At 42.3% G+C, this 18,233-nt stretch overlaps 1 protein-coding gene across 3 annotated transcripts in view; it reads right to left on the minus strand.

Moving 5' to 3' along the window:
• Positions 1 to 18,233, minus strand: part of Sec24CD (COPII coat complex component secretory 24CD) — a 104,512-nt gene that overhangs the window by 57,949 nt on the left and 28,330 nt on the right. For all 3 annotated transcript variants that reach the window (XM_075878413.1, XM_075878412.1, XM_075878414.1), the window contains exons 7-15: positions 17,872 to 17,999; positions 17,313 to 17,451; positions 6,709 to 6,824; positions 3,422 to 3,546; positions 2,381 to 2,459; positions 1,986 to 2,098; positions 1,411 to 1,504; positions 1,024 to 1,140; positions 571 to 741 (exon numbers count right to left, since the gene is read on the minus strand). In XM_075878413.1, the coding sequence (XP_075734528.1) occupies positions 571 to 741; positions 1,024 to 1,140; positions 1,411 to 1,504; positions 1,986 to 2,098; positions 2,381 to 2,459; positions 3,422 to 3,546; positions 6,709 to 6,824; positions 17,313 to 17,451; positions 17,872 to 17,999 (1,082 nt within the window). The remainder of the gene's footprint in view (positions 1 to 570; positions 742 to 1,023; positions 1,141 to 1,410; positions 1,505 to 1,985; positions 2,099 to 2,380; positions 2,460 to 3,421; positions 3,547 to 6,708; positions 6,825 to 17,312; positions 17,452 to 17,871; positions 18,000 to 18,233) is intronic.

Below are 18,233 nucleotides of genomic sequence, written 5' to 3' on the forward strand. Positions count from 1 at the left end.
TACAGCTATTTAAGAAAAGACTGCATTTGAATAGCAAAATAATGGCTCCTGCGAGTTGAAAAAAAAGTAATAAACAAAAAATACTTTATGCACATTTAAGAGAAGGAAAGGTGGTGTTGCCTGCATGTCCTCAGAGGCCAACAAATGCTATCACTGAAATGGCTAACACTCTTGAGGGTTGAATATCAGATGCAACCCTATCCATAATAAGTAAAATGTCATCAAGCTGCTTACAAGGCTAGAAATTTGGCAGGATGAGCCTTGGACATGTTATTCAAAGGTTGCAGACACAAACCCTACTGAAAAAAGTTGTCTTTTTATGTACATTAATTTAGAGCCTCTACATTTATTTCTACATTACAGTTAAAGAGTACAAATAATGTACCCTATACCATGGCTTCATTGTCTGTTGGTTTCATTAGGTTATCTGCATAAATACATTTGTGTTCAATAACAGCAGCACTCCACCACTAACAGAGAAGCACTTATAAATATTCATGCAGGAGAACCTTTGCTTCAAAAACAATGAAAAAAGAAAAGGACTAGTTTTCAACAGAGTTCACTGCTAACCTGGAAGTAGGTATACTTGTACACTTGTCCCCCAGTCATCTTGGCCACTTGGCCTATCGTTGCCACATCAACATAGGCATTGTGGAACAAGAAAAGGTCCACACAGCAGCCAGCCGCTACACAGTCCTGTCCTAGCTGGCTGTAGAAGGGTGACTGGGGAATCAACACCGACTGGAGCAAGAAAACAAAAAAAAAAGGCCTGGGTTAGCACTTCCCACTTCAGCAACTACCAGCCGTGTCTAGTAACCTAAAAAACAGTTATGAGTACGGCTTAAGTTCCAATAACGACCTATCACCAGTTAACATGCCTCAAAATCTCTATTTTTAGCGAGTTGCAACAGCATGCTTCACACCAGCTTAGCTTTGCCCACAAGGAGATGAGGAGATGTGAACATTTAAAAGCACACTTCTACGCTCTTATGCTAAATATTAAATATTGAGCTTAATACCTACCTTCTCTTTGTCAGTACCGAGTACCTTGCGGTCATCTCTGTTTTTTAACTTTCCAGGGGCATCCGCAATGGGAAGGCTTGTATGCATCACAAAGAGCTTGCCTGCACACTCTGCTGCCTGAAAACATTAGTGCATGGCTTTAATTACTTTGAAGAGTATCAGCATGACATCAAAGTTTGCAGCAAAAACTTTATATGAAAAGTAGGCACATAAAAAGAGTTTAATATACAGCATTATAACCAGCAATAAAATTATAAAAGTCGCAAAATTACTGTACACAAGGTATAACATGAGATGGCGATTCTTTACAACAATGCCACTCAAAGACAACTAAGCAACGGCTTGTTACTCAACATGAACATTAAACAAAACACATATAAACATTACCTTGAGGGCTTCCAAGCCAGCCTGAATAGCTGCTCCAAGGATTGTTTCTGTTTCACGGGTTTCCGCAAACATCGCAGGAATCTGCTCCAAGAGGCTAAGAAAAGAAATGTTATGAAAGACTTTATTTAAGTTTATTTAATGAGTTCCCTTAGAGCAGCTCGTTCAATGGCTCTACTACTACTCGACAAAAATTTTAACAAAAGCCTCTAAAAACCCAATTTCGAGCACGCACATCACACAAGAAGCTACACACAGCATTGACGTTCTGGCTCAAGAACAGTTGTGTGTGTGCCTTTTGCACATGACACATACAGCTGAACCCCTTTATAAAGAGATATGCTCCAGGTAGCAGTTTTTTGTCTTCTATATGGGATGCCTTTTATAAGCAGGGTAGCTCGTATGCATTTTCTTATCAACCTGTATTTTACTGTAGCCACACTGGTATCTCTTGTACCTATTTGTCTCTTATATATCGGCGTCTCTTATAAAGGGGTTCCACTGTATGGGCTTACCTACATTTTATCGATTGCTCAAAATATGAAAAACAAGCTAAACTATAATTTTACACCACTTACCTATCAATGAGGACAGATGCCTCTTGAACTGTCACGAGACAACCGTCCAACAAAGGCACAAACATGTCGTGTACGTCTGGTACCACCAGCATCTGCGGTTGAGCCAGGCTTGCCTGCAAAATCATAACCCTTCCTTAGTGGTAGTGGCTCCCAGGGTTACACATACAGAAGTTCCCAACAATGTGGAAGGGGGAATAACCACCAGTGTAGCTCATTTGGCAGAGCATTACATGCCTAATGGGAAGGTTGTGGGTTTGATCCCTACTGGTGGCTGAATATACATGCTGTATATTGTTTTTTAAGCACAACTTTCAGTACTGCAAAACACTTCTGCAATGGCCCACACTAATCGCTAGCAAGCAAGGAAAAGCAAGAAAGCTGAAATTGTGAAATACCTTGAGATTGTAGAAATGCACAACACTACTGTACGTGATGAAGCCTACGCGCACATTGGATTCAGCTTCACCTTCGGCTCTGTACAAAAGAAACAAAAAAGCAGTGCATAAAGCATTCAAACAATGCAGACAAATGCCTATGCTTTACAAGAAATAAGACAGCATACTATGCATGTGCGACTATTTGAGCACTTTGAATATTTGAACAAATATTACAGTATTCGCATTCACTATTGTTTGAGACTTCGAACTACACTCGAACCTCATTATAACAAAGTTGCATCTTACAGCAAAATAAGTTCATTATAATCAAGTTTCACATCCATCCATCTGAAAATACGTTAGAAAGGTATATTTCTCACACTATATCTATTGCAAGACTACCATTCTTACTTTACTTAGTTAACACCAATATTTCTTTATATATGGGTTCGATATATTGAGCTTTAAGTGCATTCACAATGAGCGAATAAACATGTAAACCACAAGTAATCCCATGTAAAAATGCTTTCACTGCAGTGGAGGGGTGCTCTACCATGAATACACCTATCCAGAAAAAATGAACATATTAAATGAACATATTAAATGAACATATTAACCTCATATCAATTCATTATTTTTTTTAAGTATAAAAGGTTATTATACTGGTTCATGCACTAGTTATAATAATTTTCAAAATGCCATGTATTGTACAGGTCATCACTACACTCTACCGAAAGTCAAATACTGCTACTATATAGAGTTGCTTCTACTTCTCTTTGAACCATAAAGAATGACTTATCCATATGCCTAGTTTCCATTTTTGGGAAATATTATGCAGGTTAGTAGGGTTATAACAAACATGCTCATTTTTCTATAAACTATGTAATATGTGACATATACCATTAGAATTCTATTGGAAATTATTGGAACGAATCACTATTCGCTTCGAACCAAAAATTTACTATTTGCCTATGCCTACACTATATACACAACCTGCTACGAATTCTTTCGTTTGTACAAAGGAAACGTAAAGGGAACTGGAATTTAGGGTTACCTCACCTTGGCAGTTCCTGTAGGATAGACTGAATATGGCTGCAGAATATGTGCACCAGTCCATTTCGAATGCTGTTGTAGGAGACATCTAACAGGAATAAGAAGGCTGGAGGTTGAGGAAACACTGAGTTCTGGCAAAGAGAGAGAGTAAAAGACACAAGGTTTGAACAACTGCAAAATTTAACCTACTGCACATCTGCCATCAACAACATAGTAAAACGAAGAAAACTGACTACTGGGCATGTTCAAAGGAACTCAAATCCTTTGCTCAATGTCAGCAGCATATTACTGAATGTTCTAAAATCATAGCATCATGTTAGTTACAACTAAACTCATTCAATACACCCAACATTCTTGTCAAATTTAATAGTAAATAGCTTCAGGGATTACCAAAGAAGAAAAAAAGACAAAAAGTTCTTTTTCCTTAAACTATAATTTCACAAGATTTCTCTTCTTAGGTGAAACATCAGGACAAAATTTACAGAAATCACGCAGACGCACCAATGTACTATCCACGTCAAATGAAACTCGAACAGCGGCAACCCTTTGCGATGGTATGCACCGTCTAGTTATCACCATTGACAGGCACGTGCATCCTGTTCGGCAGCCCTGCGCATATATGTGTGCCTGTCCATGCCGATAAATGGATGACATGCACTATACCATCGCGAATAGTGCATACCTGGCTCCTCAACCGCTGTAATAGCAATGTGAACTGTGACATTACACTGCACAATAATGATAACCAATGACTATTGGGCACACGTATGAATTGGCAAGCTATGCTGTCACAAGCAAGAGGCCATTAGCTACAGTTAATGTTGAAGTCGGGAATTGAACGAAATCTCGTCTGGTCGGGAAGTAATGGCATTGTAGAAAGAAAAAGACAGGACGCTGACCAAGAGGGTATCAAAAATATAATAAAAGACGTTTAGGCTTATACACAGAAGCATTGTTCGCTAAGCTGAGAGTTCGAAGCTTCCAGCTTGAATCCGCTAAAGTAAGCGCTTGAGGAATCTTGCATACATCAGAGGTAGAGTGCCGACGTTGCAGTTAAGTGTGTTCCTTGTTGTCTGGATAGTCAAAGATTCTAGATAGTGCCATTTTGTCCAGTTTTTTTCTTTGGCGATAACTGAAGCACGGTCCCAGTCAAAGCAGTGGTGCATTTTTTCTGCGTGCTTTGCAAGAGCACTGAAAGTGACTACTTTTCACGTCATTTACCGTAATTACTCGAATCTAACGCGCACCTTTTTTCCGGTTAAGCCAGTTCATAAATCGCATGCGCGTTAGAATCGAGTACGAACAAAAAAATTACGGTCAATCTATTGCCATCGGCAAATCCAAAATGGCCGCCCCCTACGTGCGTCGGCATGGCGCGTCGGCCATTTCTGCCTATGTGTTTCCCATGTGCGGCACTTCGTACGTGTGCTGAGGAGTTCATCATCTAGTAGTGCATTAGCATCGACGGCGTCGAAGGGCCGACTCCAAAAACTCGAGCGCACCACGATGCCGCTTTTAAAAGAAAAGTCATCGCGTGTGCAGAAACGGACGGAAATCGGGCCGCATCGCGGTCGTTCGGAGTTCCCGAAACGTGCGTGCGGGACCGGCGGAAACAAAAGCAGAAGATTGTCGACAGCAAAGCTTCACGCAAAGGCTTCAGTGGACCAGAGCAGGGTCGGTTTTCACAAATTAAAGAGCTGCTCGGCGAGTATGTGCTTGAGCAGCGAGCGGCACAGCGGCCTGGGACGACAGAACTGCTCCAAGTGCGGGCTATGCAATTAGTCTTAGAAAAAGGTCTAATGCGGAGCCAGTATAAAGCGAGCAGGTGCTGGCTAACTAACTTTATGAAGAGGAAAGGCTTTTCCCTCCGAAAGGGAACATGCATATGCGAAAAGTTTTGCGGAGGAGTACGATGAAAAGCTTCACAGTTTTCAGAGGTTCGTTCTAAACTTGCGGCGCAACAACGGCTACTTGCTTGGGCAAATCGGGAATGCCGATCAGACGCCTCTTTACTTCGACATGCCTGGCACCACAACCGTCGAGAAGAAGGGGGCGAAGCAAGTTTGCGTGCTGACATCGGTCCACGGTAAAACTACAGTGATGGCAATGCTCTGTTACACGTCAGATGGGCACAAGCTTCCCCCGTACTTCATATTCAAATGGAAGACGCTCCCTAAAGGAGTTGTTTTTTTGAGTGGTGTGATCGTGCGGGCCAGCGAGAAAAATGGGTGCGCGTTGCAATCGATGTCTTACTTTTTTTTTTTTTTCGCAGTGGAAATCGGGTGCGCGTTACAATCGAGGGCGCGGTAGAATCGAGTAAATACGGTATGTGTTCTTTCAGGCGTCGCTTGAAATCTCCGCTTTCACCCACGTAGATATAACCTCAGTTAGCGCAAGAAATCTTATAAAGAACGCCAGGGAACTTTTTCTTTTTTTAGTTTGTCCTTGACGCTGACAAGCTTGTGACGTAGCTTGTGGCTCGGATTATGGGTGATTTGCACATTGTATGCAGGCAGGACACGTGCCAATGCTTTGCTGATGCCGTGAACGTATGATGTGGAGGCACGATGCTGGCTGAGGGAATCACGTGGCTCAGTTGGGCCCAAGGCTCGTTTCTCGGACGAAGCAAGAAAGCTTTTGGGGTACTTGCAGGCGCCGAGTTCACGTCGGATGCATGCTAAGTCAGAGTTGAAGTTCTCTGGCTTGCTGCGAATTCGTTGGGACCTTTTTATTAAAGAAAAGGCCACAGACCGTTTGTGCCTTGCAGGGTTGACCGACGTGAAATGAAGATAACGCCCACTATGTGTGTCCTTCCTATGAACACTGAACGACAGAAGCTGTCGGTCCCGCTGTACTATTACGTCAAGAAAAGGTAGACGTCCAGAGCTTTCCTCTTCCATGATGAATTTTATAGCTTCCTCAATGCTATTCAATGGTTGGTGAATGTGGCCAAGGCATTTTTTTTATGATGCAAGAGCTATCATCAATGTGTCGGAAGAATAACTTCGAAGCAGGGTCGAAGGAAGCCATAGCCTGGCTTTTCACTGACTCCATAGCCAATTAATGTTGAAGGACAATAACTTATACATAGGCATGTAGAACAGATCACCTCCACTAATATTTTGTGTATGTAACAAAACACTGTCCTACTAAACACTATGGTGTACACTCAAGCTGCTAATGAAGTTATTCTCACATAGTTCCTGTGAAATTAAATATTTTCTGGGAAAAGAAATGAACAATAAAAAATTCACATCAATTCATGCTACAGCTTCAAACTGTATTGTCAGTACCTTGCAATATTCCTTGGTGGCAACGATTTCGTAGGATCCAAGACAAAGCTCAGGTCGCTGGAACTTGTCTGACCGCTGGCCCAAATGGTCCAAGTGGGCAAAATAAGAAGGAGGCACTGCACACAACAAATAGCAATTTCAGTGCAGTCATGCCGACGCCACTGTTTAGTGTGTGCAAATACTATGTTACGTGCTTGCAGCATCCCACCAACTTGCTACAGATAAAGAAATAATGCCACTCGCAAACAATTTATAACACTGCATGACATATGCTGAATTAAAAGCAGAAAAAGCTTTCTTCATACTGATGAGTATCAGAAAAAATAGGGTTGAACTTAAGATTTTACATCCTCCCAGTGCACACAGAAATGTCTTGATGTGTTTTCATACTTCCCTGGCTGCGATTTCCCTGCAGCAGGAGCATCGCAGACATTCTAAAACACGGCATTTTGTAGGCGAAGCCACGTGTTTGAAATTACTGCTAATATTCCACCAGCAGTCAATTCTTTGAAACTTCCATACAAGAGTGGAGCAACTTTTAAAACTTTGATGCTTTGAACTGTGATTTTTTCAGTCCCTGCACCCTCTTTTTCTCTCTCTTTCTATTTCTCGTACCCCTAAAGTTCAGACAAAACAACTTTTTACTGCTATGTAGACAATGAAACAACGTCAATGTTAGCTTTCAAATATGCAAGGGTCACATTACATGCCGCCAAATCTGCTCATTTCAAATTTCTTAAATCTGGCTTACTGCTGAGCCACGGCACTAGCATTTAAATGACTTCAGTTTTACATACTGAATATCCATGTATTTGTGAGAGGTGCAGCTTCATGTCAATTCCTTTGACACCAGAACATCAGTCTTGCACATCCTTTCGAAGCAGTCACTCATACTCAGGGCAGATCTCTGCAGCGCTTTTTCGTTACAGCTTCCAACGTGATAAAACACAGTAATAATGAACCAATATCAGCAATGACCAAACACTTTCCAGGCAGGCATTTAGGCTGCAAATAAACTGAAAAAAATCCATAGCTACCAAGGTACAGAGATGCAGGACCTGTAGCTAGAGAACAGATGAGATCAGTTTTTCCCAATCTTCAAAAACTGCAGAGAAAAGGCTAACCATGATAACCGTGACACTATAAGGTAGCATACGAGGGTTTACTGGTCAGTTGCCTGATGCTAAGATTATGTACTATGGCATGATGCAGTGATGCTACGGGCTTAGGTTGTTTTTGGAGCAAGTTTTGGAGCAGGCAAAAATGCATTTTGGAACAGCGAAACTGGCTTTTGGAGCACATATCGCTAGAAGCAATTTTAAGACATGTACCGCATTCATTACAAACGACCGATAAAAGCACAATTTTCTACACACTATTCAAGCACAATAAAAGTATAAAAAGCACAGAATTATACACATCAGCCACGTCTAACCCGACATAGTAGTCAAAGCCAATGGTGAAATATAGAACCATAGCACCTTGTTATAAGATGACTAAAGGTGACATCATCATCACAGATTAGCTTGTATATTAGAACAAAAAAAAAAAAACACGAAAGTATGGCCTTTGATATAGCGAGAGCGCGGCGTGTGCGCCCTTCTCGGAAGCGATAAGGTGTAGAGCACAAATGGACGGGTAGGTGCCACCACCATGTCATCTTAGCAAAGCGATGGAAAGACTTCCCTTTTTTGTGCGTAGCATTGCATTGTCAGCGAAGCGTGATAAATGCAACGGTCCTTAGAATTACTTATGTATGCCTTTTCTAGTAAAGAGACACCACAGAATATTGACGTGTTGTTATTGTGCCTCTGATATAAGTAATAATTGCTCTTTATTGACAATTGTACAAGTATGAACGCTGAAACATGAGCAATATTGGTGGGTGCTGCGAATGGGATTGGATTTTGGCCATTTCGGGTATCATTTCAGAGGACAAGCAAACAAACGGACAGATAGACAGGCAGATAGAAAAATAAACAGACAGACCAAAGCTGTTGCATCGAAGTACCCCAAAAAAGACAATCATCTTTAATAAACACAGAAAGGTCTGTGCTACACCTCCAAGTTTTATCTATTCGCAGTGAGATCGGGCTATAAGTGGCAGCACCATCCCTCTGAATGTGTCGATAGGCGGTCGGCGGCGCGTATACAAATACACGCAGCGGCGCATCGTTGCGTGTGGATAAAATGCGTTGACTACAGTCTACTGTTACTATCTAAGCTCTTCTCTGCTGAAGAGGTGCATGAAAACTATGCAACGTTAACACTAGCCGCGAGTAAAGTGCATTCTGCCTTTCATAGAGATGCTCGCCCTGAGCGACTCTCTTCACGCTTTCACACTAAATCATGCCTTTGGTGCGTTGTTTGTACACAGTTAGCTTGTGTTCTGCCTGCTATGCACTGCTGTAGCGTGACTGAACCACTTATTTACATCTTTGTTATCTGTATACCACAAAAAAGAGAGAAAGAAGAATCATAGAAAGCTTGCATATCTGTACGATTAGTTCTGTACCCCTGTTCGCATCTTATATGCATACAATTTTTTTTTTTTCTCAATCTGTTCACCATGAATTCTGACACAGTCTGACACAGTCGATGAGACTTGTCAGGAAAGCTTAGTGGCTGGCGGCACTTTGCGCTACAGTGCGTTTACCACTTGTAAGCACATGTTCTTGTACTAGTAAAAATATAAAAATCTTATATAGGAGTTCAGCAAAGAGCTTTCATCGATAGATTACGTACATGACACTGCTACAAGAAAGGCCTGGTTAATAATACAAGCATGTTTTCTTTTTTTTTTTCAGACATTGATATGTGGAGTTTTACGTCCCAAAACCACCATATGATTATGAGAGATGCCGTAATGAAAGGCTCCAGAAATTTGGACACCTGGGGTTCTTTAACGTGCAGCCAAATCTGAACACACGAGCCAACATTTTTTTTTTTTTTTTTTTTTCAGACAAAAAAATTACCACTGCCTTCTGTCGGTCCCTAACAATGCCATACAAATGCTGAAGAGAATGTAAAAAATGAAATTTTCAGTGAAAGTATACGACACTATATATAAGGCATACCGTCTGAACTAATTTTCAACGTCTGAGCTCTGTGAAGCATTGTTTAATCTAAGAACACGGTTGCGCAAAGTAACTCTGTTTTAACTACAGTTGAAGTACCAAAGTTTCATAGTTTATGTGATAGTAATAATTGTATGTAGTTGTACCACGGCCAGATAAACACAACTAAGGCTCCTCGCATGATTGATAGACTACCGTGCCATAGTTGTACACCTACCAACAGTGCGCAAGTGCATGGCCTAGAACCTTCTTTTTTTAAACCGAGTCGCTGAAGAACGCTGCATTCACACACCATTTAACTTCAAAAGTCCCCATGTTTGGGAGGATGCCAAGAGCATTTTGCAATATTCTTGAAACAGAAAGCGGCACTAACTCTGAAATTGTTCTGGTGAATGGAGGGTACGACAACAATGAACAGCACTCTGGAAAGTTGCACTTGCCGATCTTATTACAATGCATTAGCAGCCGAGCAAGACCAAATGCTTTCGTACGTCGTTTCATGCACACATGGAAAGTTACACTCGCGCTGACATGACCGGAAAAACCACACTTTGAGAACGTGCATGATATACACCCACACAGAAACACAACGTGGCTAGCTGACGACGCACGGAGCAATCCACATTTCACCACTTGGGCCGGTTGCCGCCAGGCTGCGACTCTGCTCGATCTTGTGGCCAATAGCAATAAAAGAAAACACATATGGCTCAATATCACTTCTTTTATTGAAGCCTATAGGACCATCAGAAGCTGTGTCAGGTTTTTTAAATCTTTTGAATGACTGTTTGAGCGTAAACATTTTTGGATAAAGGGCAGTTACTGTATCAGTCCAAAAGTAAGCAATGCCTTTACGGGTCATCCCAAGCACAAAAAGAGTCACTGCATTTGATGCATGATCAAGCAGAAAGTCTCCTGAACTAGTGAATTCCAAAGTTGGTTGAGTTGACTTTAGTTGCTACAGCACGCTTCAAAAGCTTTGGTGATGTCTAGTAGCCGTCTCGGTGTGCACCCAGCAACCTGCATGCCGGCCACGTAAATGTTCGCAAATACAGATGTGCCGATTTTCCGGAAGCCAAAGTTTTCAGCCACTCTTAAAAATTCAGATGCTTTCATGGCACAGTCGCAAGCCCCATACATGGCAACGTACAAGAATGACTGCAATTTCGGTTGCCAAAACACTTCGGTGCCCAGTTTGTCGCACTGTCCACCCACCTGTCAGGTCCGAAATAGCATTACTGAAAGCCCCACCTCTGCTACGTCTACCATTACATGGGCTTGAATCAGCACTTTCTTGCCACCACAGCTGTGTCCGAAAGTCAGTTTTGCCGCAATGCTTAAATGTTAGGGGGAAAAGCAGACCGAAAAACAAATAGCACCACAATCGCAGCGCAGTGCGGCGATGTATTTACTGATAACCAGCGGAGTCACACAGAGGCGGAATGTCGACAACGCAGAAAATGCACCAGTACCATTTAATAGCTAGCATCCCTTTATGATAAGCATTTTCAGTTAACTGCTCGGTAGTGCAAGTGGTCTGGCCCAGTTGTAAGCATACTGAATGCTTTTAATAAGCGAGAAGCCAAAAGTGTCGAGCAGCAGTTCACGCTGCCTCTGTGTGCAATACCGTTGCACTAACGAAAGCAGGTCGTCGTCACCGTGCCCATGTGCTGTCAGTAATGGAGTGGGCACCAAAAACACTTTCGTGACAAAAGCGGGAGGCACAGCAAGGGCCCGACAGTAACTGTGCCAACTGAGTTAGCAACGTGCTGCACACAACTGAAAACGATCAGCTTCACACGGCAGCAAAGGCTGCTTGTCAGCAGAGATTTTGCATTGTTACGAGGCACAGAAGCATCAGCGAAGTCCTAATCGTTCGAACGAGTCGTCGACTTTTCTGTCTGCTGAGTCATCGTTTCCAAACGCTACATGCGAGACAATTCAATCCACGCTTTCCTGGTATCAGAAGCACTCATCACGAGATGTAAATTTGCAACGGGTTGTTTGGATGTGGTTATGGGGTTCGTGGCAAGTCCCGATGAATTCACGAGAGCCTGGCTGTGCACCAAAATGCCTGATATAAATCTACTGGGAGGAACTGAAACTATTTCGGCCGTGGCTGTGGTGATTTGACCACTTGAGCGGGATAAAAACAGCATGAATTCATCTTTTGGGATGATTTCATGGTCCTAGTTCGTGACATCGCACATAGACCTTTTGCTAAGTTTATCTTGGCTTTGCACCATATGCAGAGAGTACCGTAATGTCACTTTTGATAGAAAAACTGCAAGTAGTTAATTTTGTTTTGAAAGTCGAAAAATACCCTTTATCACAGGTTTGCGCAGAATCAACAAATTTTGAGGAAATGCAGCAGGATGTAGTTGCCAGGGCACTTTGGTGCAACTGGGAGCATCGCTGCATGATGCCATAAAGGATGCTCTAAATCTGCCACTGCAGTTGTGACTACCACTGGAGAACACTATCAGGGATATACTAAACGAATACTGCTACAATATACAAATATTCAAGAAAGTGGACAGAGGGACAGACAGCAACATAAACCAATTGATAAAATACTCTAGGTGCTAGGCAGAGATTGCCACAGGTTTGGACTCAGCCAGTGGCAGGCTCTGCTCTTCCACTTTACCTTCCCATTTATTATGCATCTGAAGCTTACCAGAAAATCAGAAGTAATTTATAATATGGGATATGCCCTAATTATTAAACTTAATTTCTCAAGTACTTTGCTTGGTTTCAGGAAAGAGAGTGGAACAAATGCATAAGCTAGATTAATGCATATGTACTATCAGCGTCGAACGAGAACCGAACAGCGGAAAGCATTTGCAATGATATATAGTGCACCTTCCAGTTATCACCAGAGACATGCACGCATATGCACGCTGCTGCCAAACTGGGTGCATGTACCTGCCAATGGTGATAACAGCATGCGCAATACCACTGCAAATGCTTGCCGCTGTTCAAGTTTCATTTGACGCCGATAGTGCAATAGTGTTCCTTCAAGGAGTGTTTATCAAAGAGTAAGTTACATTTGTCCAGAACAAACGATTAAGGATTTGCTGTTACATATTTGTTTTCTAATGTGCTCAGCTCCAATTTTAAATGAACATCAATCAAGCCACATACCTAAATCCAGCCTCATTTCATTTGTCCCAAGCTGAAATGTTAAAATTGTGTTAATAAGTAATTCGATTGATTGATATGCGAGGTTTAACATCTCAAAACCACCACATGATTATGAGAGATGCCGTAGTGGAGGGCTCCGGAAATTTCGACTACCTGGGGTTCTTTAACGTACACCTAAATCTGAGCACACAGACCTACAACATTTCTGCCTCCATGGGAAATGCAGCCGCCGCAGCCGGGATTCGATCCCGTGACCTGCTGGTCAGCAGCCAAGTACCTTAACCACTAGACCACCGCGGCGGGGCGTTAATAAGTAATTCCAAGCTTTGAAATATAGAAAGCTAATTATGCATTTGAAGCTACTATTCTCCTGCGTTAATTGTGTTCAACATCAATATCACCACCACCTCACCAGAAAATAATAACAAACCATACAGTTAAACCCCTTTATAACAATCCCAGATATGATAATCCATTGCGTATAACGACCATACTTTAACAAACCATACAGTCAAACCCATTTATAACAATCCCAGATATGATAATCCATTGCGTATAACGACCATACTTCGGTGCAATTGAAATTTTCTTACGCTACCCATTGAAAAAGCATCCACGTACAGCAAACATTTTTCAAAGCCTCCTAGTTTTACAACAAACACTTCAGACATGGTCGCGATAGAAATGTGGCATATATGAAGTGGAAAACAAAGTTGGATCAGGCCTTCTAAAGTGAGAGAGGTGCACATTGGCGTGTGCCCCACTCAAGTTTACTTGCGACAAAGATATCATGGAATGGCAAGCAGCACACACAGATTTTCTATGCTGCGAGCAAGGTACATCGCTCACTGAGGAGGAGGAGAGGATGAGGAGAGGAAAGACTCAACTTCTGCAGCCCTAGTTGTGATCATTACTAAACAACCTGCCCACTTTTCAGGCATTTTCTCAGTGATGGAATTGCAGTGAGAAAAAGAAAAGAAAAAGAAATAGAAGGCGGCATGAGGCTTTGCTGTCAGCTTTTGCAACGCAACATTTTACGGCTCTGTTCTCTGCAGCTATGACTGCCTACGGTAAGCCAAAGAATTCTGTCTAACACTAGAAACCATAAATGCAACAAGCAATAACTGTGATAAGTTTTGAGAGGCCACTGCACCCTTCAATTCGTCTACGCCACAATGCGCTGGCGAAAAGTAGTCTGTATTTTCAGTAATGACAGAGACCAATAAATGATTCCAACTTCTGTGTGATAGCAAAACACCTAAAAAGAGCAAAGGAAAGGTGGCAGCCGCCAAGGAAAGTACCATGACGACTGATCATTGACAACACCTTATTGTAGTTAAATGCAGCTGTCTGCTCAGCTGCACTTATGGTGTAAACTGTGTGGACTGACGGAGGTACAAGGTGCCATGCTGCAATTTGCAAGTTCTCCACCGCGACTGCATGGTGTGAGATCGCTTTAAAGTACAGGTAACTCTGTAGAAAGAAAGTAGCACATTGGTGCTGAACAGCAAGAGCCCAGAGAGGTGTTGATTAGAGGCCAGATTTACAGGCACTAAACAACCGGGTTTTAGGCACCAAAAGTAGGTGGGCAAAACACTGTTTTCGGCTCCCAGAATCATAAATATAGGCACAATAAACTTCGACAAAATTTTAATTTTCGAATAAATACAACCAAACAGAAATGCTTTAGTTTATACATAATGGTACAGAGGTGCTAATGGTTTAGCATAGCCATGCATTTATTACACCGCAGGGTTCGCGGAGTACGGTCTCTCCATTTCTAGTCCAGCATGGTGAGTTAGGTGTCCACTGTCAAATAAACATGCGTCTGCGTTTTTCTCTTTTCAGCATCGCTGAGAAGGGCTACACAGGTGCAAATAGCCAGAGTGCAATAGGCCAGAAGTGTTGTTTGCTTAGTATTAACTTGGTCTAACCGCACAGGCTCAATTTTTCTTCTGTCTCTGAACAACTCAAAGAGCCCTTACGCAGGTTTGAGAATTCTGAGAAGCCAAAAGGAATGCATGCACTGGGCGCTCACGATCTCATCTGCCAAGATTTGCTGTGCTACACGCACATTAATGAAATGAAATGTCAGACTGAACACCGCTTGAACTTCATCTCACGGGTGTGCACCCCAACATGGTGGAGGTGATGTATACACAAGGAATGGTCCTGCGTATGTCAAAGTAGTACGTGACTCTGCAAAAACTATTCGAGACGACGAGTGTAATTTGTGCAATCTGTTGCCTGAATAGAAGTGGGAAGATTGACTGAAATATTAAAACATACAGACAAAATCCATGTGCGTTATTCTTACAACTTCATATTGAGCGAGATGCGAGACTAAGCTGCCTCCATTTCGTTTGCATTGGTGTTCTCGCCATTCTCGTATTCTGCCAGTGCCAGCATTCACAACGCTTTGCATGTTTTCGGTACATCGTTCCTTAGAAGAGTTCCAGCAGTGTGATGCTGTGTATCATGGTAAAGATACGTGATCCATGGCAGCCTTTTCAAACGTGGGCGCATAGAGGAATCCATCCCACAGAAACGGGCAGTAGAATACTGAAAACATCAAAACAACAGAACACCCCTTGCATGGCCTGACACAGGCATGTTATGCGAATGTATCTAACGCCCGCATGACGTGCAGATGCATCTACGTCGTGTTATCCTCCTGCTCCGTGTCGCTCTGATACCAAATGGGGCAGGGAAGGAACTTGACTTGCGAAGTCTACATCGAGTGAGTGGTGAAGGTTTCAAGCTCACCTCCTCACGTCATGTTTATGCAGCATGTATTGACCCAATTAAAAAATTCTAGTGATACAAAGCTTTTCATTGGGCGTATAACAACTTTTACTGTCTAAGTAAAATTTCTCATGTGACCTAATAGAAATCATTTAGGAAGTAAATGACAAGTAAAACAAAAACCACATGAGTATCATTTTTTTACCTACTCTACTTTTCCCTGATGACACTCCACTGTTTCACATTCATTCTTCATCATCCTGCCCCTGTACAGAAGCACCTCCTGCTCCCTACGCAAGCGAGCACACCCCGGAGATATGCCGAGTGGACGATGCAAGGCGGATAAATACATGTGTAGAGGCTATATCGACCTTCCTATTGACTGAAAGGCCTTGTAGGCTTTGTGAGATAGAGTAGTGGTTGCACCCCATAGTGTTCCGAATGCTCAATTTTGCCAGTCAACGGGAATACCAGACTCCAGCGGTACTTGAGAGTAAAATTTTAGGTTATATATATATATATATATATGTATATATATATATATATATATATAGGCACCGATTTTGAAAACGGGCATTTATAGACATAGGAATTAAGGCAGCAATGTCCAAAATAGACATTTATAGGCACTATAAGAACTATGAAAGCTCTTCTTACCCTCTAATTCGTGCTCATATGTCAAAATGGCAAGATAGGAACGCAAGAAACAAAATAGGCATTTGCCTATAATCCGGTCTCTAGTGTTGACGCATTGGCAGCAAGCACAGACTGCATGTGTTATATATGGCAACATTCCAAATGCACCATGGCTTGTCGTGCAGGACCGCTAGAGCACTGCGGAGACGTTGAGCTCACGTTCCTTCCAAAATGTATGTCTTTGCCATGTTGAATGACCAAGCTACACAGCACACTCGTGCATGTTCCAGAGTGAAGCAGGCACGACGAATGGTATACAGCAAGCACCTCTGCAATGACTAGGTGAGCAGAGTAGGCGGCGTGCTGCACGCAACTAGCCAGGAACAATTGCTTTCACGCGGTGGTGCCGCACTTTAAAAAGCGGTATCAGTTGATTGCAAAAGCAGTTTTAATGCACTTTTGAGCATGCAGCGGTTGTCGCTTCAAAATGAGAGAGTGCTCAACTTGTCACCGAAGGGGTTGTTAGCACTGCAATAAAAAATGCACATAAAAAAACACTGCAGGGCTGCGATATGTACTCGCTTTGATTGATTGATTTGTGGGGTTTCACGTCCCAAAACCATCATATGATTATGAGAGATGCCGTAGAGAAAGGCTCCAGAAATTTCGGCCACCTGGGGTTCTTTAACGTGCACCCAAATTTGAGTACACGGGCCTACAACACTTCCGCCTCCATCCGAAATGCAGCCGCCACAGCCGGGATTTGATCCCGTGACTTGCGGGTCAGCAGCCGAGTACCTTAGCCACTAGACCATCGTGGCGGGGCAAGTACTCTCGTTTAGACTCGTACACGATGCACTACTGATATAATAACCACTTCTCGTAGCACTTTTTAGTTCATTATAAACAGGCTTGACTGCATATCAAAGAAAGAAGCTTTTACACTAGATCTCAAATTAAGGCTTACACAAAGAGGCAGTGATTAGCGAGCTTGGACATTCTTACCCTCAGTGGTAGCTTTGCAGAAGACACACTGAAAACGGCGTCCACCATCTATGAACTGCATCAGCGGACACATGTAGGCCTTGCACCGATTGCACCGCACAGGACCTTCTTCCCCAAAATCACTCAGTGGCAGGGCACTCTGCAGAGATTGACATGTACTGCTCAGGCAGATCCATACAAGGCTGTGTTGATAGAGGACAGTGAAATGTTTTACATTTATGAGTACTAGACAGTAATTTACCAGCCAAAGCTGAACAACATGCTATAATTTGACAGCAGAAGGAGTATGTACTGCTAAAAATAAAGAACAAAGATGCAATAAATATGCTTTGATTAAAACTGGAAATAAAAGTATAGGTAAACTTAAAAGATTTAGGTTTAAATAATATAATAGACCTATGGGGTCTTGTTCCAAACATTCATTCAAGGTTTTCTTTACAACCAGAACAGTGCTATGAAGAGCTATTTAGACTCTGTGACAGCTGTAAGAACGATTCATTCTCTTCGCATGACGATTCTGATCTGTCAAAGATAATCACCACAAGGCCCAACAGCTCACCTCACCAGGAGCTTGGCGTGCAAAAGGGCTGATGCACAAGGCAAACGGAAGAGCTGTTTGTCTCAGCATCTCTGGTGTGCACGGCACACTATAGATGGTAGAACGAATAAATCGAGGGCTGCAGATGCCTGCACAGAGAAGAAGTAGCCATATTAGATTAACATACCATAGCTCAGGAGTAAATTCTACCAGTATTTTGGTTTATTAAACATGAAAAAACTACACTGTAGCTTGAATTATAGAACAATCATGTCACAAGAGGCCATAGAACAAAAAGCTACTTATAATCTAATAAGCAGTACTTTGAATTCAGGCAGCTGTGCACACTGATGACAAGGCTTTAAACACTCATGTCAACAAAA

Source organism: Rhipicephalus microplus, chromosome X, assembly GCF_043290135.1.
Source record: "Rhipicephalus microplus isolate Deutch F79 chromosome X, USDA_Rmic, whole genome shotgun sequence".
In the NCBI taxonomy this organism is placed as follows: domain Eukaryota; kingdom Metazoa; phylum Arthropoda; class Arachnida; order Ixodida; family Ixodidae; genus Rhipicephalus; species Rhipicephalus microplus.